At 41.7% G+C, this 26,305-nt stretch overlaps 1 protein-coding gene across 2 annotated transcripts in view; it reads right to left on the minus strand.

Annotated features, from left to right (window-relative positions):
* fdxr (ferredoxin reductase) overlaps positions 1-26,305 on the minus strand; it is a 96,270-nt gene that overhangs the window by 19,746 nt on the left and 50,219 nt on the right. For both annotated transcript variants that reach the window (XM_060940289.1, XM_060940290.1), the window contains exons 6-8: positions 24,721-24,822; positions 12,574-12,681; positions 2,717-2,801 (exon numbers count right to left, since the gene is read on the minus strand). In XM_060940289.1, coding sequence (XP_060796272.1) covers positions 2,717-2,801; positions 12,574-12,681; positions 24,721-24,822 — 295 coding nt within the window. The remainder of the gene's footprint in view (positions 1-2,716; positions 2,802-12,573; positions 12,682-24,720; positions 24,823-26,305) is intronic.

Raw genomic sequence — 26,305 nt, forward strand, 5'->3', positions numbered from 1 at the left:
CTCAGTTTTCCCTTTCGGGCGCTCTCGTTTTCTGTTAGAATTTGATAAAGAAAAAAATAAATGTATTATTTACCAGCTTAAGGTCGGTCCGTATGGTGAAATACCGTGACTTCGGCCTTAAATACTGACCTCGGCCCAGAGGGCCTCAGTCAGTACTTTCAAGACCTCGGTCACGGTATTTCACGATATGGACCTCCCAGGCAAATTAAAAACAAGTTATAACACTAATAAACATTTAGTAAGAAAAGTATCATGTATGATCGACAGACAAATATGAAAACAATATATAAAATACCTGGTAATCTGTAATTTGACAGCTTTAATTTCACCAGTCCTGCGTATTTCTTTCCCTGGACATGATCGACCGAGCGTGTTCTTCCTCCCGATCCGTAATTTACATCCTGATGGTATAACGTGCAGTACGCCTTGCCTGGTTCCTTGATCTTTCAGATGTGTTCATAAAGATGTTAATTTCTGACTTTAAATTCCAGCCACTGCCAGTTCCACGGATTCTTGATACCGTTTCCCTTGTCGAATTTTTTCACATTGTCGTTATCGCCATCCTCCCTCTGCACAATATCTCTCCGTGACACGGACATACCGAAAAAATCTTTTATCATCACTTAATCACAAGCTATATTGTCAACACGTGTTTGAAAAGAGTAACCCGAAAATGGTAAGAAAGAAATGCCGCCGTGTCGTAAAACGGTCTACGATGTCGTGTATATATATATATATATATATATATATATATATATAAAAACTTGTACGATGGCGATTACAGTCCCCAGCCATTAGCAGAGTTCCCCCACCGCTACATTTTTTTTTTTTTTGCAAAAATACACTATTTACAAAAATGGTATTTTTGTGATCAAATCCGCGGAATTCCGCTAATTTTTCACAGCCCTGTAATAAAAGGCAGCGGCAAAGAAGAAAGAAAAGTATTCAGCCTTGATTTAAAAGAACTGAAAGACGCAGCAGACACAAAGAACTTTGTATTGATTAATGTGGGAAATGCGCTCAGTATAATATGGATTTATCACAAAAATACATACATGTATTTATTATTTTGAAAACCCACCAGCCGACTGATCTGGCACGTTTTAATTGTGCGACAGTAATGACGTAAATAACGGCACGACAGAGTAGTGTCCAAAAGTGTTTTTTTTTTTTTCCCCTCATTTTACCGATGAGCTCACTATATAGTCCTCTATATAGTAAGTCCCTATGTAGGGAGTAGTGAATGAGTGAGTGATTTCGGACACAGGGAGTGAGCCTTCGACACCCATGACCCTGTCACTTGTTCACGGTTATCCTTCCTTGGACCACTTTTGGTAGGTACTAACCACTGCATACCGGGAAAACCCCACAAGATGTCCCATTTTGGAGATGCTCAGACCCAGTCATCTAGCCATAACCATCTGGCCCTTGTCAAAGTCAAAATAACTTTACCCCAGTCTGCAGTCTGCAAAAAGTTTTCTTCTCTGATGAAGCCCCCTTCAGACTGTTTGGGGCATCTGGAAAAATGATTATCCGGAGAAGAAAAGGTCAGTGCTACCATGAGTCCTGTGTCATGCCAACAGTAAAGCATCATGAGACTATTCATGTGTGGGGTCGCTTCTCATCCAAGGGAGTGGGCTCACTTACAATTTGGCCTAAAAACACTGCCATGAATAAAGACTGGTATCAAAACATCCTCCAAGAGCAACTTCTCCCAATGATCCAGGAGCAATTTGGTGATGAACAATGCTTTTTCCAGCATGATGGAACACCATGTCACAAGGCAACAGTGATCCCTAAGTGGCTCGGGGAACAAAACATTGAAATTTTGGGTCCATGGCCAGGAACCTCCCTAGATCTTAATCCTATCGAGAACCTGTGGTCAATCCTCAAAAAGCGGGTGGACAAACAAAAACCCAAAAATTGTGATAAAATCCAAGCACTGATTACGTATGAATGGGTTGCCATCAGTCAGGATTTGGCCCAGAAGCTGATATCCAGCATGCCAGGGCGAATTGCAGGAGTCTTGAAAAAGAAGGGTCAACACTGTAAATATTGACTCTTTGCATAAACTTGATGTATTTGTCAATAAAAGCCTTTTAAACTTATGAAATGCTTATAATTGTACTTCAGTATACCACAGAAACATCTGACAAAATGATCTAAAAACACTGAAGCAGCAAACTTTGTGAAAACCAAAATTCGTGTCAGTCTCAAAACTTTTGGCCACAACTGTACTCTCGAGCCCATGTGGCTATATTTGTCACATTAGCATGATGGTTTTTCAGGCTGAGGGCTCAAAGGTTACACACATTCAGCAGTGGTTTCAGACCTCGCCCTTTACTCACCGAGATGTCGCCAAATTCCCTGAATCTTTTCACAACATTATGTACTGTAGATTTTGAAAGACCGAAAATCTTGCATTAAGAAATGTTTGTTTTTGATTGATTAATAATTCTCTCATGAATTTTGGCACAAAGTGGTGAGCCACGCCCCATCCTTGCTTGCAAAGACTGAGCTTTTGGTGCATGATCCTTTTATACCCAATCATGATAGCAAGTAACCTGTTAACTGTGGAATCTTCCAAAATGGTGTTACTTGATTATCCGATAAACTTTTCAGTTTTATTTTGCCTCTGTTCCAACTTTTTTTTTTTTTTTTACAGGCTAAATGCCTGTAATGTAATCTAACGTAATGTAATGTTTAGTGCCTGTACCTTTCAGAGCCTCAGTGATGCCCTCAAAGTCACCTGGGAGCATGTCGGCTTCAGTCTCAGGCAGGTTAATCATTTCTCTTACCTCCTAAAGAGAAACAAGACAGCAGGGACAACTTAGTCTACACTTATTTAAACCTGATCAAGTCCGGGTGAGCAAGTTCTTATCGCTTTCACTTATTCAACATAATGCCAGATGCAAGGCGAGATGTGAAAACTTTCACTGTGCTCCCCACCCATCTCCTACAGTCGCTCGCAGAGCCTGTGTGTCTAGCGCAGAGTGCCTCGAACCATTCAGAGCGTTCTATTATGGTACAATTGTCTAGACTGTTTTCATCAAACTAACAAAAGCCTTCATTAAAACATGACACAACGTTAAAATGAAAATCAAAAAGAAACTAAAGAACACTGCTTTTTTAGGAAAAGAGGAACCAAAAACAAAAAAAAACAATTTATCTCATGAGGGTGGTCCGAAGGAAATGTGAGACTGCGTTAAATCTTTTTGAGTCGTGTCTCTGAAGGCTTTTACAGTAAAGCTAGACTGACTTTCAGATTTTTCAACTGTAGGTCATAAAAATAATTTTCCCAACACTCAATTATTTGTGTTTAATGGACTGAAAGCTACTGAATTCGAATCACAGACTTCCAGTTTTCTTCTTTTTTTTTTTAATAGAACAATTAATTAATTTAAAGGATATGGGACATGAAACATAAATCCACGCTATATCAGTTTCTTTCCATTAAAAATATGAATTAATTGCATCAACAAATACAAAATCATCTATTAAATTCAGCAAAATCGTTATATTCGTGATGATTATATGGCATTTCTGCTCGACTTCCGATATGCATTTTCTACAACCGGAAGAGCCGCTGTCACGTGATCATACGTCACAAAAACTTTCGGGCACAGCACAAGTGGGTAGATGAATGGAGAAGTGGATGACAAGAAAATTGTTTTTATAGTCTTTAAAGTACATTGGACATCATGGTGTATTGTGCTGCTTATGGTTGCAATAATTCCAATGGGAAATGCCCTGGAGTAAGTTTTTTTGCATTCCCCAAGGACCCGAAGCTGAGGAAAGTGTGGGCTCACTACTGCCGTAGAAAAAACTTTGCACCTACTGTTTCCCACAAACTGTGTTCGGACCATTTCACAGAGGATTCTTTCAACTTTAATACTCAGGTACTGAGCGATATTAATTGCCAAGCCAAATTTAAGAGGCTACTTAAAGATGGAGCAGTTCCCAACGTCCCAATTCAGGAACAAGACGGCGGAGTGAAACCAGAAGTGTTACGGCCACCACGAGGTGCATTCGCTAAGCGTCTGAAAGCCGAGGTAAGGATTAGTATTATAATTTTGGGTGTATCAATTATGTTGGTAAGTTTGTTTAACTTTTCTTAATTTTCATCTCTTTCGCCAAACGGCGTAGTGTTGTTGGCAGTGTGATGGCGTTTCACCATTTTGAATGTTTTCATCTCAGACTCTGGAAGCATTGTATCTCAATCAATCTCGAAAGATATCAGCAAAAAAAAAAACTAGCTTGCAACGGACTTTAGCTAGATCTATGATGAACTTTCAATGTATGATACAAAAATAATACTTCTTTCAACAGATCATTAGCCTTTGAGCAGAATTGTTTTTAACTTACCAGGAAGTGTTATCGAGCCAACCGCTTTCAGTTTCATGGGGATTGAATGAACTCTCACTCTCAGAATCATCTGACCCGTCAGAGTAAAGACAAGATCCATGTTCATGTGAATTTCCAGCTATCGGTTCGAATTGGTAGGGTCTAACTTCACATCTCTGTGAAACATCGGGAATATCACTGTCGATGGTGTCCATTTCGGTAACCTGTTTACATTAGATTCCCAAGCGCTGGCTCCTTGGAAAGTTTTTGTTGCGTCACGTGACCACCTAGCTCATTAACGAATCCTTGTTTTACGCTGATGTATAAAAAAACTTGAATAATGTGATGATTTTCACATTTTTGACGCCCTGCAGTGATTTAGATGGCATTTCTTATGTCCTTTATACATAATTATGCCCAGAAAAAAATCCATGTCCCATATCCTTTAAGGCCACTTGGCCCTAAATTCTCTGCTATTTTTTCCTGCTTCACCATGACCCAATTCAAGATACTACATCATGCATGACATGATGGGCTTTCCCCGTTTGCGCAAGGCATTGTGGGATACAAATTTGAAACAGGAGAGAAAAAAAAATGGAGGATGAGTGTGCGAATGAAATGAGACGACTACAGTAGAGCAATTCCAGCGTTATGGACGTGACACTTGAACTCAAAATGGCAACAAATGACCCAGTGCATGTTTTATTGTCTCCCAGTATTTAAACAGGTGTTGCATATTTTAAGGCTGTACCATACTGGAGAAGTGATAGAACAAGAACAATTCCCATAGTACATCTAGGGCATGCCAGAAAATGCCAATAAAAGATGCGTTATGGATGTGACAGAAAAAGTATCACTTTTCTTGGGTGACTGTACATTTTTATCAAACTCTGTGAAATCGTAAACCTAATGTCGAAATGGAGATATCCATTTGATAGAGGGGTCCAAGGTGAATATTAAAAAATCTTTGTTTAAAATATTTTGTATTTCATGCAGAGTTTCGGAAGGAAAAGTCAGCGTTATGGATGTGACGAAATTCCGTTATGGATGTGACGCGTCTGAAATGGACATGGCATACGTTTAGAAAATCAGCAATTTAACCACCATAACCCTTTGAAAAACTCTCTAAATATCAGCTAAAACTATCAAAGTTCTTAAATAATATTTAGGATGGCTATTGTTTTGCTGTCTTGTGGATTTTAGCATACATTTCTGTGGCTTGTGGCAATAATATAGAATTGTACATGATCAAAGTTGATTTTAGCTTGGGGTTTACATTATAAGAAAGAAAGACTGACATATTAAGGCGAAGGGAACAATTCTTGTGACAAATTGGTTCAACTTATTCACATCTGTAAAATACAGGCCTAGGTGATATCTCTGGGAGTGGTTTTGATGTATTACATGTTGCTTTATTCTTGCATGGTGAGGTTGACATTTACATGGAATTGCCCAGTAATGGAAAGCGAGAAGAAAAGACGTTATGTTATATACGAAGGAAAGGAAACGCAGGACCAAACTAATAAATATCGGCGGTCAGCGAGCACCTCGGTGTGATCAGCTGTTCGTTTAGCGACAGAATGATGGAACTGTCAGTGGACGGTCACTTGTAGGTAAACCTGCGCACGCATGCGCACACACACACACACGGACTTCCTCTGTCTGCTTGACTGCGCGAAGCGAGTGATTTCATGCACGTTATCTGCTTTAATCCCCTCAAATTAAATAACTTCCCAGCCACAGAACAGAATGGCCTGATATTTTGTGAGATATTACAGAAATAAACATATATGGGTCCGTCTCAGAAACTGGTCTCTCATTTGGGACATTATGGTCAAAAAATATATTTTCTAATTTTAATTTTTTTTTTTTTTGCATTTACCCAACACTCAATGTTTCTTTTGTCATGTTTAATAAGAATAAAGATAGTATCTTGCTTTATCTGGCCTTCACTGTGGAAAATGTTTTTTGACTACAATTCAAATGCTTTTGTAAAATTGATTTCCATATAAAATAACTACATCATGAAGAATTAAAGCCCCTCCTTTACAGATGAGTGAAAATATTGAATAAATTTCCTCTTTTTGATTGTTTGGGTTAAAAATGGCAAGTTATGATGACTGAATTGATGATTCAAGAACACACCGGAAAGATGAGAATAACGGCGGTGGTAAAAGAGCAGCGACTGTACCGGCTGAAGGTCGTGTGGGTCTCTGCTGCGGCGCGCGAGCAACGGGACATCACTACCGCACCGGACGGAGCGGGGGCGGGGCAAAATGACTGGCCGTAGATTCTATCAAGAAACATATTCTATACCTAAGTTTCAGCTTTTGTTTTAAAAAAAAAAAAAAAAATCGCAGATTTATAACTAGATTTTTATATGGCGTAGTGATTTTAAGTTCCTACTTTTGGTGAGGTCGTGACCTCGACCCTGAGGCTTTCCGTTTAGATCAAAACACACGATCGTATTGGTTTTGGGTCTGTGGAAAACGGAGTTACAACGGTGATCAAATATTTTGCATGATGTTTTATTACGGTTATGATTATTCTGTGAGCGCACCAATCCTTAGGTGTATAAATTTACAACTTAAAATACAATTAGTGATAACTGTAGACTTTTCAGTGGACTACAACCTTTTTAAGGGAACGCGATGTAGTCGACCGTTTATCATGTCCCAGATCAAGCCGCCATTTTTCCACGAATTTGCAGAATTTTTGCCAAATTCTGAATAGAGTATTCACATCAAAGATTTAGTTTTATCTGTATTATTTCTTTCATCGTTTTATTTCAAATTCAAACCAACATCACCATTCAAAACCGTATAGTTTATTGACTGAGAGTATGTTTAGTGGGGGACCCCCACAGTACCCAGTTTCTGAGACAGACCCATATCACAATGACCACATTTCAGAGGGAACTACATTTCACCGATTTCATGAAATCGAAAGGTTGTCTAGTTTTACATAAATGAACTCTGAAAGTGTTAGACTCTGGGTGTTAAAACAACAATGGGGATTTTGCCGTGCACTTTCAGTTTGCAATAAATCACAGCTGCTAGCTAGACATCTCTAGGCTATATGGAGACAGGACAGCAGTTACTGCTTCACTTTCAGTTTGGGCTTTAATTTTATTGTAAAGTTTCTTTAAAAAAATTTGTTTTCCACAACAATTTGTAACAAAAAGTTGAATTTATTAGTTGCAGTTATGCACCAAGATGTCGTACCCATGCATTAATAAACTGCGATTAATAAGCCGCCATTAATAAACTGCGATAAGTTCCGTTCTGATACATTAATTAATTGCAGCTATGCACCAAAATCCTGTTCCCATGCCTTAATGAGTTCTAATTATGTACCAAGAGCTCATTCTTCTGGCTCTTCATGCGTAATGACAATTTACGAACACATCATAATGGACCTTTGTGTGTAACTACAACTTAACATCACAGAATGAGATATTAATGTGTAATCACAACTTAACAACACATTCCTCCAGACTGTTGTTCCAGTTTATCATTATCTCTGGGATTTTCTTTTTTGAATCAACTTCCTCATTTAGCTCATGAGGAATGAGGAATCGTACGCAGAGAATTACAGAGGGTTAAGTATCATCACAACGCTCTCAATGATTGTGTCATCAATAATCGTTGACAGGATGCGCGATGCTTATGAATATATACCGTATTTTTCGGACTATAAGTCGCACTTTTTTTCATGGTTCGGCTGGCCATGCGACTTATACTCCGGTGCGACGTATATATGTTTTTTTTTTTTTTTCACCGCGGAATAACTGGAGCTGATGCTGAGTCTGACGACAGCCACGCAGAAGAAGAGGAAACGGCGCTTCGTCTGCCGCTGGAGGCAGAATTGTTCAGAAGCGACACCGAGGATGAGGAATTCAATGGATTTGCTGATTTGGAGTGAAATCATCAGCTTGATAAACTTGATTGACCTGTGTTTTATTATTAATGATAGGGCTATAGTTATTTAAATAAGTTATGTCGTGATTTTAGGCAGTGCTTAATTTGTGAAGTGGGAGGTCCCAGAACGCAGGAGGTGGGTGGGTCCGGTGACTCAAAAAAAAAAAAAAAAAGGCGGGGGATGGTTTACTATAACTTTACGCACATGCGCTTATTGTGTGTGTAAAATAATAATAATAATAATAATAATAATAATAATAATATCAGACATTATGATCTTAGAAAACGCTTTAGTGACAAACAGTTACAGACAGTAATATGTCGTGATATTATATTATAAAATATTAATTTTTATTAGTCTATATATTAAATTATATATTACATTTATCTTCTAAAATAACAGACTGTACTCATCACAACCGGTTTATTTCACCATTGGAGATCAGATCACACAAGACATGAGTTAAATTACTCGTTTTAAGGATTTAAGTAGGGGATTTAAAAGTGGTTGTTGTTGGGTTTTTTTTCACTAGACGGTTGTTTTTACTACCGTACCTGTCTTTGGAGATGATATACCTATAGCCTACTTGACCTCTGATTTGATGAAATAAAATTCGACAAAAATGAAGAATGACACTCCTCGATGATGACTACAGCTTTAATAACACAGATGAAAGAGCCATGGGGCGATAATAAGCCCTACCGGTAAAAATATTCTAAAAGCAAACTGATTAATGCATCAGTAATAGGCTACTAATATTAGTTATAATAATAATAATCTAGGCTATTAGTAATAACGATAGTGATAGTATTAAAGATAGTAGTAGATATTTAAAATAATCAGACTAGGCTACTTACAGGGCAAAGGGCGCGTTATCACTGCTCAGCTGTTCGTTTATTAAATAAACAATGCAGTCGCGCAGTAACCACGCGCCGCTTATCAGATACAATCACAGATTCTATGGATAGAATAACCCGTCAAAAAAGTGCGACTTATAGTCCGGTGCGACGTCTATATGTTTTTTTCGTCTTCATAATGCATTTTTTGGCTGATGCGACTTAAACTCCGGAGCGACGTATAGTCCGGAAAATACGGTACTACTATCATCCCAGTTTGGTTTCCGTGGCAACAGATCAATTAATGATGCGATATTCATACTACGCCACATACTAGAGAAGTCTTGTAAAGCCAACAGCCCACTGTTCATTGCTTTTATAGACTTGAAGGCCGCGTATGTTTGGATACCCCGTGATGCACTGCTAAAATGTCTTGAGATTAGGTTGAAACGCCCTCGGATAATAGCGATCCTAAGAGCTTTGTAAACCAACACCAATGCATTCATCAAAGGTTCAACTAAAATATTTGGAACGTTTGTCGGACGTCGACAGGGAGCCATGGAATCACCAACACTATTCAACGTGTACATGGATTTTGTGGTTAGAGTTGCCCGTTACGAAGTGCATAGAGCATACCCAGAGACAGGCTTTAAGATAAAATAGAACATCCCTAATGAAGCCTCACCAAGGGAACTCCGACGAAACGCTAAGAGCAGAGGAGAGACCAGAATTACAGAACTCTTGTATGCTGATGACCAAGCAATCTTTGCAGAGTCAACTGAAGAACTACAAGATATTCTGCAAATCTATGACCATACGTTCACTCGTTTTGGATTAAAGATGTCATATTCTAAAACAGAAACAATGGCCTTTAATGTTGAGGAAACCATCAAAAATAGTAAAAGCCTTGTGCAAGTAAGCAACACCGAAATAAAAAACGTGAGAAGCTTTCGGTATCTCGGTTATACCATCACAAACTCTGGGGACAACACGAAGACCCTTGGTTTGAGGATTGGATTGGCCTTTGAGAAATGGAACGAGTTCAAACATGTTCTAACAGACCAAAGCATACACATGACCACAAGAGTGAAATTCCTCGTTGCATGCGTAAGATCGAGACTCTTATATAGTGTACAAACGTGGCAAATACTTGAAAAAGAAAATGCAAAGATAGAGGTGGCTTGGCATGGTTTTCTTAGGAGAATAGTTAAGGGTGGCTTGAGAAGAAAGAGGGGTGACATCAACGGAGAGGGTACTGACGGTGATAGTGATCAGGGGTGGCATTTCAAGCTGTCCAATGAAGACCTTCAGCGCATCACCAAAAACCACACCTATCAGGGCTGTATGTCTGCGACATCACTTAAAGTACCTGGCTCACATTTGCCGAATGGGAAATGATGACCTTAGGAAACAAGTACTATTTACAGAAGGCGATTCAAAGTGGGGAAAGCTGGAGAGGAAACTTGGGCTGGAAAGCCAACAGATTAGGAAATGGATGATGAGCAGAGAACACTAAGTGTCTACTAGAACTTACAGACACGTCCTCATGGGGTTAAACTCCAAGAAGAGGGAGAAAGATGATGATGACGACATTGGGCATACCTAACAACCTGTGTTTTCTCTCCCCCTCCCCCCAAATCTGTCTCTCTGAGTTACACGTCGGTCCTGAGATCGAGATGCTGACCTCTTCTGCTCCTCGGACCTGCTTGATCCATCCTGGTGCCCTGTGTCTGGTTGGAGTCTCATCGCATCGCTCCTGTGGAGGACGGCCCCATGTGGACAGTTGAAAGTCACACCTGGAGGACGCTCTGGACTCTTACAGTAATGCTTTTATGGCTGAGGACTACAGTTGACTTGCTAACTTTAGGACTGCAGTTGTCATGAACAGTTTTGCACTCAAGTTTCCATCAATGAAGAGTTATAACATCAACGAAACTGACTTCATGTTAAAACTGTTAATATTATAGTCAGGCTGTCTGTTGTTGCCCAAATGAGGATGGGTTCCCTTTTGAGTCTGGTTCCTCTCGAGGTTTCTTCCTCATGTCGTCTGAGGGAGTTTTTCCTTGCCACCATCGCCACACGTGTGCTCATTGGGGATAGATTAGGGATAAAATTAGCTCATATTTTAAGTCGTTCAAATTCTGTAAAGCTGCTTTGCGACAATGTTTATTGTTAAAAGCGCTATACAAATAAACTTGACTTGACTGCTCCCCGGGTGCTCTAGTGTGGCTGCCCACTGCTCTGGCTGTGCGTGTGTTCACTGCTTCAGATGGGTTAAATGCAGAGGATGAATTTCACTGTGCTTGAAGTGTGCATGTGACAAATAAAGGTTTCTTCTTCTTCTAAATGAAATCAGTAAAAAAGAAACTAAAGAACACTACTTTATTAGGGAAAGAGAAACCAAAACCAACCGCCCCCCCAAAAAAAAAAATTTTAAGGCATGAGGGTAGTCCAAATGAAATGTGAGATTGTGTTAAATCTTTATTAGGTCATGTCTCTGAAGGCTTTTAAATGTTTTGAATGAATGACTCATCTCATCTCATTATCTCTAGCCGCTTTATCCTGTTCTACAGGGTCGCAGGCAAGCTGGAGCCTATCCCAGCTGACTACGGGCGAAAGGAAGGCGGGGTACACCCTGGACAAGTCGCCAGGTCATCACAGGGCTGACACATAGACACAGACAACCATTCACACTCACATTCACACCTACGCTCAATTTAGAGTCACCAGTTAACCTAACCTGCATGTCTTTGGACTGTGGGGGAAACCGGAGCACCCGGAGGAAACCCACGCGGACACGGGGAGAACATGCAAACTCCGCACAGAAAGGCCCTCGCCGGCCACGGGGCTCGAACCCGGACCTTCTTGCTGTGAGGCGACAGCGCTAACCACTACACCACCGTGCCGCCCTGAATGAATGACTTTAAAAAAAAAAAAAAAAAAGGGGTAGCCAATCATTTTGCTACAGGATTATTGGGGGGGGGGGGGGGGGACCTTAGTTTTCTGCTGAGGTAAGAATACTGCATTAGGTCAATGAAAATAACATAGGCTCGAATAAATAAGTTGAATACTGTAATGGCAAAATGATGAACAGGCCTCTGTGTGAACTGGAGATAAAAAAAATGAAGTCAAGTCAAGTTTATTGTCAAATATGCTATACATGCTCGACATACAGCACAGATGACATTTCAGTCCTCTCTGACCCACGGTGCAAACAGGCAATGCAATAAATAAAAATAAAAAATAAAAATAGAATAATTGAAATAAACAACAGTATAAACACTCTAGATAAGAACTAGACAGAGTAAACACTCAACACTCATGAAGGGGAAAGAGAGTAGGAATAAACTGAAAATGGGAGAGAGAGAGAGTCAGACAGGCAGACAAAGAATTAGAAGAAAAAAGGAGAGGAGGAACGAATACTGAGATTGACATGCAGAGAGAGAGAAAAAAAAAAAAAAAGCTCTTATACTTTAATGGTACATGCGATTTGCAGAGGACCTCTTCGTCCCACAATCAGAACCCTGCGCACTTGACTGGCTTGGAGAGACTCCAGGGCCTGCTGGGTAATGTCCGTCTTCTGTAGAAAAGCAAACACAGAGAGAGAGAGAGAGAGAGAGAGAGAGAGAGACAGAGACAGATTTATTTGCTGTGTTACTTAACACTCACCGCAGGGTAAAAGGTGTTAACCAAAAAACATTAACTTGCACAATATTTTTCTTTCCACACAAATTTTACGTCTGCTTGAGAAAAGAGAAAAAAAAGCAGTGTCTTTTATCAGATAAGCAAGAATTAGCTTTTCATCAGCGCAATCATAATGATTCATACAAGTCCATCCATCCATTCATCCATCCATCCATCATCTGTAGCCGCTTTATCCTGCCCTACAGGGTCGCAGGCAAGCTGGAGCCTATCCCAGCTGACTACGGGCGAAAGGCGGGGTACACCCTGGACAAGTCGCCAGGTCATCACAGGGCTGACACATAGACACAGACAACCATTCACACTCACATTCACACCTACGGTCAATTTAGAGTCACCAGTTAACCTAACCTGCATGTTTTTGGACTGTGGGGGAAACCGGAGCACCCGGAGGAAACCCACGCGGACACGGGGAGAACATGCAAACTCCGCACAGAAAGGCCCTCGCCGGCCGCTGGGCTCGAACCCGGACCATCTTGCTGTGAGGCGACAGCGCTAACCACTACACCACCGTGCCGCCCCATTCATACAAGTCAGTATAATTTATTTATTTATATAGCACTTTCCACAGACAAAAGTCACAAAGTGCTTCATAAGGGCAGATACAAATACAGATAAACACATGGATACAATAAACACAGCAAGATAAACAGTACACAAATGACAAAAGTGCATAAGAACAATGAGAGATTAGCCAGGAGTTTACCCAAACGCTTGTTTGAACAAGTGAGTCTTCAGCTGCCTGTTAAAACAGTCCTCAGAGACAGTAAACCTGAGACTGCGGGCAGGGCGTGCCACAGTTTGGGGGCGACAACCTCCTCAAAAACTCAGTCAACACAGGTTTTTAAACGAGTGCGTGGGAATGATCACAGGTTTTACTTGTTGGATCCAAGGGATCCAACAAGTTTTATTGGTGAATTTGGTCTGCCAAATAAGCAGGGGCTTGAACATGAAGTGCCCGATAAGAATCTTAAACTGTATCCTGTAGCACATGGGGAGTTAGTGAAGGGAGCTGAGCAGAGGGGTGATGTGACAGTATCTGCTAGAACAGGAGGTCTCAACCTTTTCTGCTTTAAAGTGCATATCACGGGTAAATTCAGGAGCAAGATCAATGTAATTCTCCTATTTTATATTAAACTTTGGTCAAATATCTGTAACATTCTGCATTCTCAGCTATTTTTTTTTACCTTGCGCAATACCAGAAAAATTCAGTTGAAATCGAGCCATTTGAGGCGAATTGGTCCGCCTCTGAAAAAACTTGGCATTTGGATTTCCCGGCAAACACTGATTTTCGTGACGTCGCGTGTGGGACGCCTCCTTCTGAATCCTACGTCAGCGCTGGTTTGTTTATGAGAAAACGACCTGGTGGTTTTCTGCAAATTTCTTCAACGTTATCGCGTAATTATTAAAATGGTGAACAGATGTATCGTATGAGGGTGTAGCAACACCAATCTTGATGGGATTAGTACTCATCGTTTCCCAAAAGACCGGACAATGAGAGAGAAATGGGAGCGCTTGGTCTACACAGGCTGTGCACTGAAACCGTGCAAAGCTCTCGCAGCCTGCTGGCGCTTCCGCAGGTAACGTCACGAATCTGGCTCCAGACTCCCTTGGGATTTTTCCAGACGCGTTTTGTTATTTTATTTTTTCAGATGGCCTTGTGCAAAATTACCCTTCTGGATGAGTGTGTAAAGGGACAGACTTTCATATATTAAAAAAAAAAAAAAAAAAACGAAATTGGCCCAGAATATGCCCTTTAAAGTGCCATTCCACCATTGGATGTATTCTTTGGCATAAAATACAATATATTTATATAAATCGTATCACTAGATAGAGAAATCTTTTAGCTTCAATATGATATATCAAACAATTTTTTAACAACAACAAGTATATTAATTATGCGACCAAAGTCACCTACCCTTTTAATTTCCGCGCGTGATGTCATCGGCAGGTTCCCCTTCTTGTGTACCACGTGACGTGTGACGTGGCACATATTATCAGCAATGGCGGATAGAACGCGATAAAAATAATACCAATAAATCTAGCTAATACCAATAAATCTAGCTAACTGAAAGATTAACTCAATTTTTCGCAATTTTTTTGGCCCCCATATACGAGGAGAAATTACTCTCTCACTTTGGGGGTTTCCTGGTCTAAAAATAGACCGACACGTGGTACACAAGAAGGGGAACCTGCCGATGACATCACGTTTCACTACCGCGCGGAAATTAAAAGGGTAGGTGACTTTGGTCGCAAAATTAATATACTTGTCGTTGTCAAAAAATTATGTTTGATATATCATTTTGAAGCTAAAAGATTTCTCTGTCTAGTCATGTTGTCATAAAATATATTGTATTTTATGCCAAAGAATACATCCAATGGTGGAATGGCACTTTAAGGCCCACCTATTCATACTTGTAATGAGTCGGGGCCCATTATAAAAGACCCCTAATTATTTTGGCTCATCAATTCTATTACAATCTAATAATTGTATTGTATTTAGAGATTTATTCCGAACAGTAAAGAAGATATAAAAAAACAAACAAACAAACAAACAAACAAACAAACAAACAACAAAAAATAAAAGTAAAAAAATGCAATAATCAGAACATCGTCATAAACAAACAGAATAGCGTAGCCACAAGGCAATAACATAATAATGTTCGGAAAGGATTAGGAAGAAGTAAATAACTTATCAAATCCGAACCCTCTATACCACCGCTAATCAAACATCACTTTCCACCATAATAAACTATATATACAAAAGAAAACAAAATCAACAAAAAAAAAAAAAAAAACATACCAACATACCAAGACATACCAACATGGTATAATATCGACCAAATCAAATCATATATACAGATACTTATGTTATGCACACATACAATACATATATACACAGTACATACATAAACACATACCTACCGTATGGACCCTTTTCACGTGACGTCACGACAAACGCGGCCGCCATTTTGGACATGTACTACCAGTAGTTTACCACAGCCAGCATTGAGGAACGGCAGCAAAGAAAGTGTTTATTTTCAGCAAGACTTCCATCATGCCACTATATTGTTGTGCACCTGGATGTAGTAACCATCAACAAACAAGGCAAGGGTTATCATTTTATCAGATCCCGACGGAGAAGACGGATAGCGGCCATTAACAGATTGGCAGCCCTCGGCATACCAACGCTTGTGTAGTGACCACTTTGTTGGAGGTAAGACGAATAAAATTAGCCAGAAAAGGCATTACATTGCTGTTAACATTCTGTGGCGGCGAGTGTGTAACCAAATAGGCTAAAATAACCCATTGTAACCTCTTTGTTCTTCTGTAGTAGCTATTGTTGGCTAGCTAATGTCAACAACATCATAGCTGGTATGTTACTGTAGCAATGTTTACGTTCAATCATTTGGATGACTGTTAAAACCTTTCAGTCTCAAGTTTTTCCTTTACTGTATTTACTAGTTTACTGTAATTATGATCCGGCAGCTATTTACACCGGATCCAGTGTAAATAGCTGCCGGAGCCAACGTCCGAGAATTAAGCAGTGCGCTCTGGCTTGCTCGCCCTCAAATTAAGCAGCGCACGCCGGCTTGCTCGCCCTCAAATTAAGCAGCGCGCGCCGGCTTGCTCCCGGAGTGTTCCGGCCGAGGTTCCGGAGCGCGCTCCGGCTTGCTCCAGGAGTGCTCCGGCCAAGGTTCCGGAGCGCGCTCCGGCTTGCTCCAGGAGTGCTCCGGGCGAGGTTCCGGAGCGCGCTCCGGCTTGCTCCCCATCAAATTAAACAGCGCGCACCGGCTTGCTCCGGAGCAAGCCGGAGCGCGCTGCTTAATTTGAGGGCGAGCAAGCCAGAGCGCGCTGCTTAATTTGAGGGGGAGCAAGCCGGAGCGCGCTCCGGAACCTCGGACGTTGGCGTGTATGTGTATGGCATGGCGATGGGTTTTTAACGACATAGGTATACAGATCATGTGGGCCGAAGTCAGGTAAAGACGAGGGCTTCGTGTACTTCCGTACGTCAGTGAACAATCCTGGTGGAAGCAGGTAAACGTCGTTCTCTAAGCCTGCTAACCTCAATTTTTGCAAATACCTCTCCCTCTGCTCGCCCTGTAAATGCCCTACGTCGCTGGATAGTGAAGGTGTTTTCTGCATCTCGCTCCTTTTTCTTTTGTTTTTCGTTTGTCGCCTTCCTCGCATTCAAACTGATTCGAGCCGAAGTCCAATACATGTCCAAAATGGCAGTCGCGTTTACGAAGGTCACGTGACTGAAAAGGGTCTATAGCGCGGACAGACTCAAGGAAGTTGCCTACAACCCTGCACAGGATAAGCAGTTACGGATAATGGATGGATGGATGGATGGATGGATGGAATAATTAAGACCTCTGTCTTGTCTGTATTTAACTGGAATAAATTTCCTGCCATCCAGTATTTCATGGCGTCTAGGCAGTCTAGGAGCCTAGAGAACCTAGACGCTTCATCCGGTGTGAATGTAAAACAAAGTTGTGTAAACGTCTACAATGAGTGCTCTGGAGTTCTGGAGGAAGAGAGAAATGTGAACACACTGGACATGAATTAAGACAGATTTGCAATGTAAGTCATGGTATAACGCAGTGTTGTAGTCGAGTCACTAAACCTCGAGTCCAAATCCAGTCTCAAGTCCACAGTGTTCAAGTCCGAGTCATTAAAAAAAAAAAAAATCTTATCACTCATGTCAACGGAGCAGGAAGTTGCATAATCGATGTTTATCAGAGTCCAGCATTTGCACATGTGGGGTGAGACAGGATTGCTCACAATTTATTTTTCGAATAAACAATTGTTTGACATTTGATTTTTGGTGAGAAATTCCCGTATAGGTTCATTTTTGTTGAAAATCCGTATGAATTACGGCAAAACCGTATAACTTGACATATGAATGTATGTATTCCTTTACCTATTTCTGTTTCTTTTAAATACTTGATGATCAAGTGATATATCGGACTTGATGCTCTCCGCCATTTTGTTTTTCTCTACTCACAGTATATGAGCTGATAGCCTAGTAGTAGAGTAGCCAATCAGAGCGCGCGATTGCTCATATCCAGTGAATGTGGATAGAATGGAAAGAAATATATACAGTACCAGTCAAAAGTTTGGACACGCCTTCTAATTCAATTTATTTTTATTGATTAAAAGACATTTCATTACCCTGTAATAGATGAATGTATATAAAATATACTGGGATGATAAAGTAACTTTTAACTGCCGAAACTGATAGCAAAAACAAAATAATTACCCTTGCCATTCCAATATTTTCAGAGGGGATTGTAAATTCTGAAACAATTCTTCATTGTTAGTAACAACGTTGGAGTCAAGTCACTCGAGTCCGAGTCCAGTCTCGAGTCCCCGGTGTTCAAGTCCAAGTCATTAAAAAAATTTTAAAGTCAAGTCCAAGAACAAGACTCCAACCGCACCATTTGACGGTGGCCGTGTCAGCCCCATTAACATTAGTTTGTTCCTGAACATGCCGTATGAACAGGTGAATGTGCTTCTCTTTATCAGGGAGCGTGAAGTATTCTGTCAGAGATGGCTGGGAGACAGATGTAAGTGCAGAAGGTGTGTTTATTAATACAAGTGAAGACGGTAAACAATCCAGAACGGCAGGCTAAATCGTAAAACGGCGAAACATGCGATAGGTCGAGCCAGACACAAACAGGCTATCGTAGACTCGGCACAATCAAAGATGAGAAACAAGAAATCAGGGATCAGGAAACCAAACAAGGAAATAAGGTTCAGTAATGAATCATCAACTGGCTGACGAGTTGAATGTGTTTTACTGCAGATTTGACACATTCACACCTCTCCCCCCCCCCCAGACATGAAAGACCCATTTACACCCCCTGTTATTCTGCCTCCTCTCGCCTCTGATCCCACACCAGCACTCAAGATCTGGGAAGAGGATGTTTGTCAGCTTTTTCACAGACAAAAGATCAGGAAGGCACCCAGCCCAGAAGGTGTGTCACCCTCCTGTTTGAAGGTCTGTGCTGATCAGCTGGCCCCCATCTTCACTCAGATCTTCAATAGATCCCTGGAGCTGTGTGAAGCCCCCTCATGCTTCAAACGCTCCACAATAATCCCAGTTCCCAAGAAAACCACCATCACAGGACTGAATGACTACAGGCCTGTCATGAAGTCCTTTGAGAGACTGGTGTTGTCACACCTGAAGGACATCACAGACCCCCTGCAGTTTGCCTACCGGGCAAACAGGTCAGCGGATGATGCAATCAATATGGGACTGCACTACATCCTGCAACACCTTGACACTGCAGGGACGTACGCCAGGATCCTGTTCGTGGACTTCAGTTCAGCGTTCAACACCATCGTTCCAGATATCCTTCACACCAAGCTCACTGTGCCCTCCACCTGTCAGTGGATTATAAACTTTCTGACTGACAGGAAGCATCAGGTGAGGCTGGGGAGCATCACATCCACCACCCGGACTATCAGCACTGGCACCCCCCAGGGGTGTGTGCTTTCCATACTGCTCTTCTCCCTTTACACCAACGACTGCACCTCAAGAAACCCGTCTGGTAAACTCCTGAAATTTGCAGACGACACAACGGTCATCGGCCTCATCCGAGACGGTGACGAGTCTGCATACAGACGGGATGTTGAACAGCTGGGTCTGTTGGTGCGGTCAAAACAATCTGGAGATGAAAACGCTCAAAACTGTGGAGATGACCGTGGACTTTAGGAAGAGCCCCCCCACCCTGCCGCCTATCACCATCAACATTGTGACTGCTGTTGAAACCTTCAGGTTTCTGGGTTCCACAATCTCCCGGGACCTGAAGTGGGAGACCAACACAGTCACCATCATCAAAAAGTCTCAGCAGAGGTTGTACTTTCTGCGCCAGCTCAGGAAGCTCAACCTGTCTAAGGAGCTGCTGACACAATTCTACTCTGCCATCATTCAGTCTGTTCTCTGCTCTTCCATCACTGTTTGGTTTGGATCGGTCACCAAGCAGGACAAGAACAGACTGCAACGGACAATAAGGTCTGCAGAGAAAATTATTGGTGTCAGCCTGCCCTCCATCCAAGACCTGTACCTGTCCAGAGTCAGGAAACGGGCAGGTAACATATCTCTGCAGACCCATCATACTCTGGTCACAAATTATTTAAACTTCTCCCCTCTGGGAGACGCTACAGAACACCGTACGCAAAAACAACCAGACACAAGAACAGTTTTTTTTCCCCTCAGGCTGTCTCTGTGATGAACAGCTAAAACCGGACTCAAATATCAGTAACATCAACTGTGAAATATCTGCACACTCATCCCGTCATTCTGTGCACACTGTATATTTATATTTACTAATTCATCCTTGCACTATGCTGTCTATACATACATTTACCCTTCTACATGTGCATAGCTTTTTGTTTTTGTCTACGCTTTTTATCTGTTTGTACTAAGAGAGCTAAGTGAAACCGGAGTCAAATTCCTCGAGTGTGTTCACATACCTGGCAAATAAAGTTCATTCATTCATTCATTCATTCATTCATTATCTCTAGCCGCTTTATCCTTCTACAGGGTCGCAGGCAAGCTGGAGCCTATCCCAGCTGACTACGGGCGAAAGGCGGGGTACACCCTGGACAAGTCGCCAGGTCATCACAGGGCTGACACATAGACACAGACAACCATTCACACTCACATTCACACCTACGGTCAATTTAGAGTCACCAGTTAACCTAACCTGCATGTCTTTGGACTGTGGGGGAAACCGGAGCACCCGGAGGAAACCCACGCGGACATGGGGAGAACATGCAAACTCCACACAGAAAGGCCCTCGCCAGTCCCGGGGCTCGAACCCAGGACCTTCTTGCTGTGAGGCGACAGCGCTAACCACTACACCACCGTGCCGCCCACAAAAAGTTTATTATTATTATTATTATTATTAATGTGTAAGCAATGCAACTCAATACTTCGCAAACTAAGTGTGTTTTTACAGTTTTTATATAGGTGCGCTGATTGCGCCTTAATCCTGTGCAGGTGTGAGTCGTTTACGGCACGTGTGCGAGAGTCCGCTTGGTGCGCGCGCTGTCCAGAGCACACCCGAGAGTCTATCTGATGCACACGCCGAGCCACGCAGGTATGACACTCTTACACAAAATTAGTACAAAATTAATGTAGATATAAATATCTTATGCCAAATTATTATGCAATGTTACAAAAAATAGAGAAAAAAAAAATCGAGTCCTTGTCTCTGTGGTTGGTTGAAGAGAGCAACTGGACTTGCTTGAAGATTCTTGAAGACGTTTCACCTCTCGTCTGAAAGGCTTCCTCAGTTCTGTCTGACGAATAGGGAGTATCAAGTATTTATCCTCTCATGGATCATCATAGAATCCGAATCAGAATGCTGATGGCTGCATTGTAGGTGGCTGATAAAAGATTGATACTCCCTATAGAGGGATTTCACTGACGTCGCCCGAAACCGGAAGTAAACCGACCCTGCGCCATTTTGGAAGACCAACAAACTCGTGATAAGGGGATAATAACGGCAGCGGTATGTGAACCCACGAGAATAAAGTGGAGTGGCAAACGACTTAAACAAACAAATCTGAGCTGTTTTATTTATGATTTATTGGCCCAACAGTAGACTTGAAAGAAACCTGTGTGAGACTTGGCAAAAAACTGTGGATATAATGGATAAGTCTGTGCATGATCTGCGGACACTTTGAGGTAAGCAAACGCAAGAAATTCAGATTTAAAACATGCTAAATTGGCCCCAAGTTGATAACTGTATGAGGAGCAAGCCTCCCAGACTTCTACAATTTAATAATAATAATAATAATTTAGGATGGTTTGGGGCTTGCTCTCCCTCCTATTATATAAATAAAGCATAGTTGTTGTGTAGGCATATATCATAAATACATATGTATAATTTGGATAAATTAACCTAAATTATGGATACCTTAATAGTAACAAAAAGTATTAATTTTTCAACTGAAAAGATATATTATTAAAAGATAAATATCAACAAGATTACCTTGGCCATAACTATGTGTAGGTTATTCTTAATAACAGCTGTAATATCACGAACCAAGCCATTAACAACATAATTGTAAGCCTGTAGGCTTTCAAGTCATCAGCAGTGTAGGCACTGGGTGTAAACAACAAATAGTTTACAATGTCTGGGTAGCAAACAGATGGCAGAATTGGTGTCCGGTCCTCCTTATGTTCCCATTCTCCCTTGCCGCGAGTCTTATCATATGGGTCAAACCCATCAATCACAGCCAGTTTCTCCACATACCGTGCCCTTTCTGCAGCTGGTAATGTACTCACATAACCCGAATTATCATCCATCGTGTCACTTTACTCTCGCTCGTACTTTGTTTTATATTGTGAGTGCATATACTTGGTCTTCCAATATGGCACCGAACAAAATCTCGCGGCGCGGTGACGTCATGCGGTAGCCCTCTATTAGTCAGACAGAACTGAGGAAGCTTTTCAGACGAGAGGTGAAACGTCTTCAAGAATCTTCAAGCAAGTCCAGTTGCTCTCTTCTACCAACCACAGATTAATATGTACCTGGATGACTGAGAATCTTCACAGATAAGAGCCCTTGTCTCCATTTTCAGAGTCCGAATGCAGTTAATGCACGAGTCCGAGTCATCAGTGCTCAAGTCCGAGTCGAGTCACGAGTCCTTAAAATTAGGGCACGAGTCGGACTCGAGTACTACAAGCCTGGTATAACGTCACTTCTTTCATTTTTCAAAGAATAATGCATCACATGAAAATATTTAACGGTTATTCCACAAAATCGAGTCGGACATGAGCTGATAGCTATAAGCCATGTACAATGAGATTGCGTGGAATAACGGTTTTATTCTATCCACATTCACTGGATTTTGAGAAACAGAGCATTTTTATTTTCATTTTTTGCAAATCCGATAAATAAAAACTTGATACAAAACATCCGAGAAAATCATTTCTGCTTAGAATGTAAACAAACCGGCCAAATGACAGGAGCAATTTGTGAAAAATGCGATAATAATAATTATTGAAAATTAAAAAAAAAAAAAAAGATACATTCTTACCATCAAATACTTTTATTCTGTATTTTGTTGCTTTTTTTGTGGTTTTGTTTTCGAGTAGTTTTTATTTCGCCCTCGGTTGGTTCAGGAACACGTTCCACCATTTTGTTTTTCTCTACTCATGGTACAGTGGGGAAAACAAGTATTTGATCCCTTGCTGATTTTGTTGGTTTGGCCACTAATAAAGACTCGATCAGTCTGTAATATTAATGGTAGGTGTAGTCGAACATGCTGAGACAGAATATCACAAAGAAAATCAAGAAATCGACTTTAAAGAATTTGTATTAATTTATTTGCATTTTATTGAGGAAAATAAGTATTTGAACCCTCTTGCCAAAAGGACTTAGTACTTTGTGGCAAACCCCTTATTAGCAAGCACAGAGGTCAGATGTTTTTTGTAGTTGATGACCAGGTTTCTGCACATATTAGGAGGAATTTTGGTCCACTCTTCTTTGCAAATGACCTCTAAATCATCAAGATTCCGTGGCTGTCGCTTGGCAACTCTGAGCTTCAGCTCTCTCCATAGATTTTCTATAGGATTCAGGTCCGGAGACTGGCTGGGCCACTCCATGACCTTGATATGTTTCTTCTTCAGCCGTTCCTTGGTTGCCTTGGCTGTATGCTTTGGGTCATTATCCTGCTGGAAGACCCATCCACGACCCATTTTAAGCTTCCTGGCAGAGGGAAGGAGGTTTTCACTTAGGATTTTACGGTACATGGCTCCGTCCATCCTCCCATTGATACGGTGAAATAGCCCTGTGCCCTGTGCAGAAAAACACCCCCAAAGCATAATGTTACCACCTCCATGCTTGACAGTGGGGATGGTGTTCTTGGGGTCATAAGCAGCATGTCTCTCCCTCCAGACACGACGGGTTGAATTGATGCCAAAGAGCTCAATTTTGGTCTCATCTGACCATAACACCTTCTCCCAGTCACTCTCCAAGTCATTCAGATGTTCATTGGCAAAGTTCAGGCGGGCCTGCACATGTGCTTTCTTAAGCAGGGGTACTTTGCGAGCACTGCAAGATGTTAGACCATTGCGGTGTAAAGTGTTACCAACTGTTTGCTTGGTGACTGTGATCCCAGCTGCTTTAAGATCATCCACTAACTCTGCCCGTGTTGTATTAGGTCTATTTCTCACCGTTCTCATGATCCTGGAAACCCCACGAGGTGAGATCTTGTTTGGAGCCCCAGACCTAGGTTGATTGATGATCATGTTGTGAGTCTTGTACTTGTGCACAATTGCACCAACAGTTGTCACCTTAACGCCCAGCTTCTTGCTAATGGTTTTGTAGCCCATACCGGTCTTGTGCAGGTCTACAATCTTCTCCCTTAAATCCACAGAAAGCTCTTTAGTCTTTCCCATGTTGGAGAGTTTGGAGTCTGACAAACTGATTGATTCTGTGGCCAGGTGGCTTTTATACAAGTCATTAGTGACATCAGGTGTCTTCAATTTAGGTGACAAGGTAATTTGGAGAGTCTAACTTGTCTGTATTAACAAGAACTCTTGATGGTTACTAGGGGATCAAATACTTTTTTTTCTCAATAAAATACAAATAAATTAATATAGATATTTAAAAGTTACTTTCTGGATTTTCCTTTTGATATTCTGTCTCCACATGTTAGAATACACCTACCATTAAAATTACAGACTGATCAAGTCTTTCTTAGTGGGTAAACCAACAAAATCAGCAAGGGATCAAATACTTGTTTTCCCCACTGTATATGAGCTGATAGCCTAGTAGTAGAGAAGCAAAATCAGAGCACGTGACTGCTTATATCCAGTGAATGTGGATAGAATAAAAAACTAACATCCATTTAATACATGATCAGTTTTGTAAATGATTTGTGGTGCGGCGACCTTTAGAAAGTCCAGGGGAGACAAGAGGATTCTGGCTACATCCAGTGCCACGTTTCCCTGTCCCAAAACCACAGCTGTGTCACAGTTGAGATCAGGCTGCAGCTGCATGACAAAACACAGAAAGTTGAAATGAACACATGATCATCTGAATGGTTTTAATAAAAAGATTACATTCCACTTTCATCAGGGTTTCTAACTGAAGTGAACCAAAGAAAAAAAAAAACAAAACCAAAAAACCCCAGGAACATGTAGACCATAGAATTAAAAAAAGAACACCTCAAACCAACCATCAAGCACAGTCATGGAGGGGTGATGATTCGGGCTTGTTTTGCAGCCACAGGGCCTCATTGAGGCCAAGTTTACATTAGACCGTATCTGTCTCGTTTTCTTCGCGGATGCACTGTCCGTTCACATTAAAACGCCGGGAAACGGGAATCCGCCAGGGCCGACGTATTCAACCCAGATCGTATCTGATCCGGTGCTGTGTAAACATTGAGGATATGCAGTGCTGAGCTCTAGCTGACGTCGTCATTGGACAACATCACTGTGACATCCACCTTCCTGATTCGCTGGCGTTGGGATCACACACACAGCGGCTCAGTCCCGAATCACTGCTCGTGCGCTTCACTCGCGCGCTCTGTGAGCTGCGCAGGGCCGGAGTGCGCACCCTCCAGAGGGCACTCGCTGTTCAGGGCGGAGTGATTTGGAGCGCAGGAGGAAGCGATGAGCCGCACTGAGGTTTATTTACACATTTCAACCTCCTTCAGGCGCTTAAACTCAGTGAGAACATGAACATCACAGCCACGTGTGTTTATCTGCTGGAGAAGGTGTTCGCTTGCCATCCTTCCACTTGCAAGTGGTGAGTGACTTGCGCATGCCCGATATGCACTGGGATCATGTGACGTGCCGTCTAATTAGTCATGTGATTAGCGTATCCGTGTATTGGCGTTGCTGTGTGCACGCGAATCGTGTATTGGCGTTGCTGTGTGCACGCGAATCGTTTTAAAAACGTTAATCTGATGATCAGCTGATTCGAAATAATGTAAACAGGGCCTGAGTCAACCATGAACTCCTCTGTACACCAAAGTATTCTAGAGGCAAACGTGAGGCCATCTGTCCAACAAGTCAAGTCAAGTCAACTCAACTTTATTGTCAAATATGCTATACATGCTCGACATACAGCACAGATGAAATATCAGTTTCAACCAAAGCTTGGCTGCAATTGGGTCATGCAACAGGACAATGATCCCAAGTAGAGGTCTGCGTGGGACAGAATTTTCAGTCCCGCTCCCGCAAAGAATTATGATTTTCAGTCCCGCTCCCGCCAGCAAATCCCACATGATGCGGACGTTCGCGTTATTTCTCACGAAAGTTCTTGTCATTGGCTTGGGGAATTAAACATGCTGAGCTTAGCTGAGCTCTCCACTGACCGATCCTTCACCTAGCGCACGTAGCGAGGGTGCGCGTTGCCAGGCGGCATGCGCAGCTGAGGCTTTACAGAGATACCCAACACACCTACCAAAATCTACAGTGGATATTAAGAATATTGTACATTGCACATAGCTTATATGTCACTCCTCACATT

The sequence above is a fragment of the Neoarius graeffei genome, chromosome 14, assembly GCF_027579695.1.
Source record: "Neoarius graeffei isolate fNeoGra1 chromosome 14, fNeoGra1.pri, whole genome shotgun sequence".
Lineage (NCBI taxonomy): Eukaryota > Metazoa > Chordata > Actinopteri > Siluriformes > Ariidae > Neoarius > Neoarius graeffei.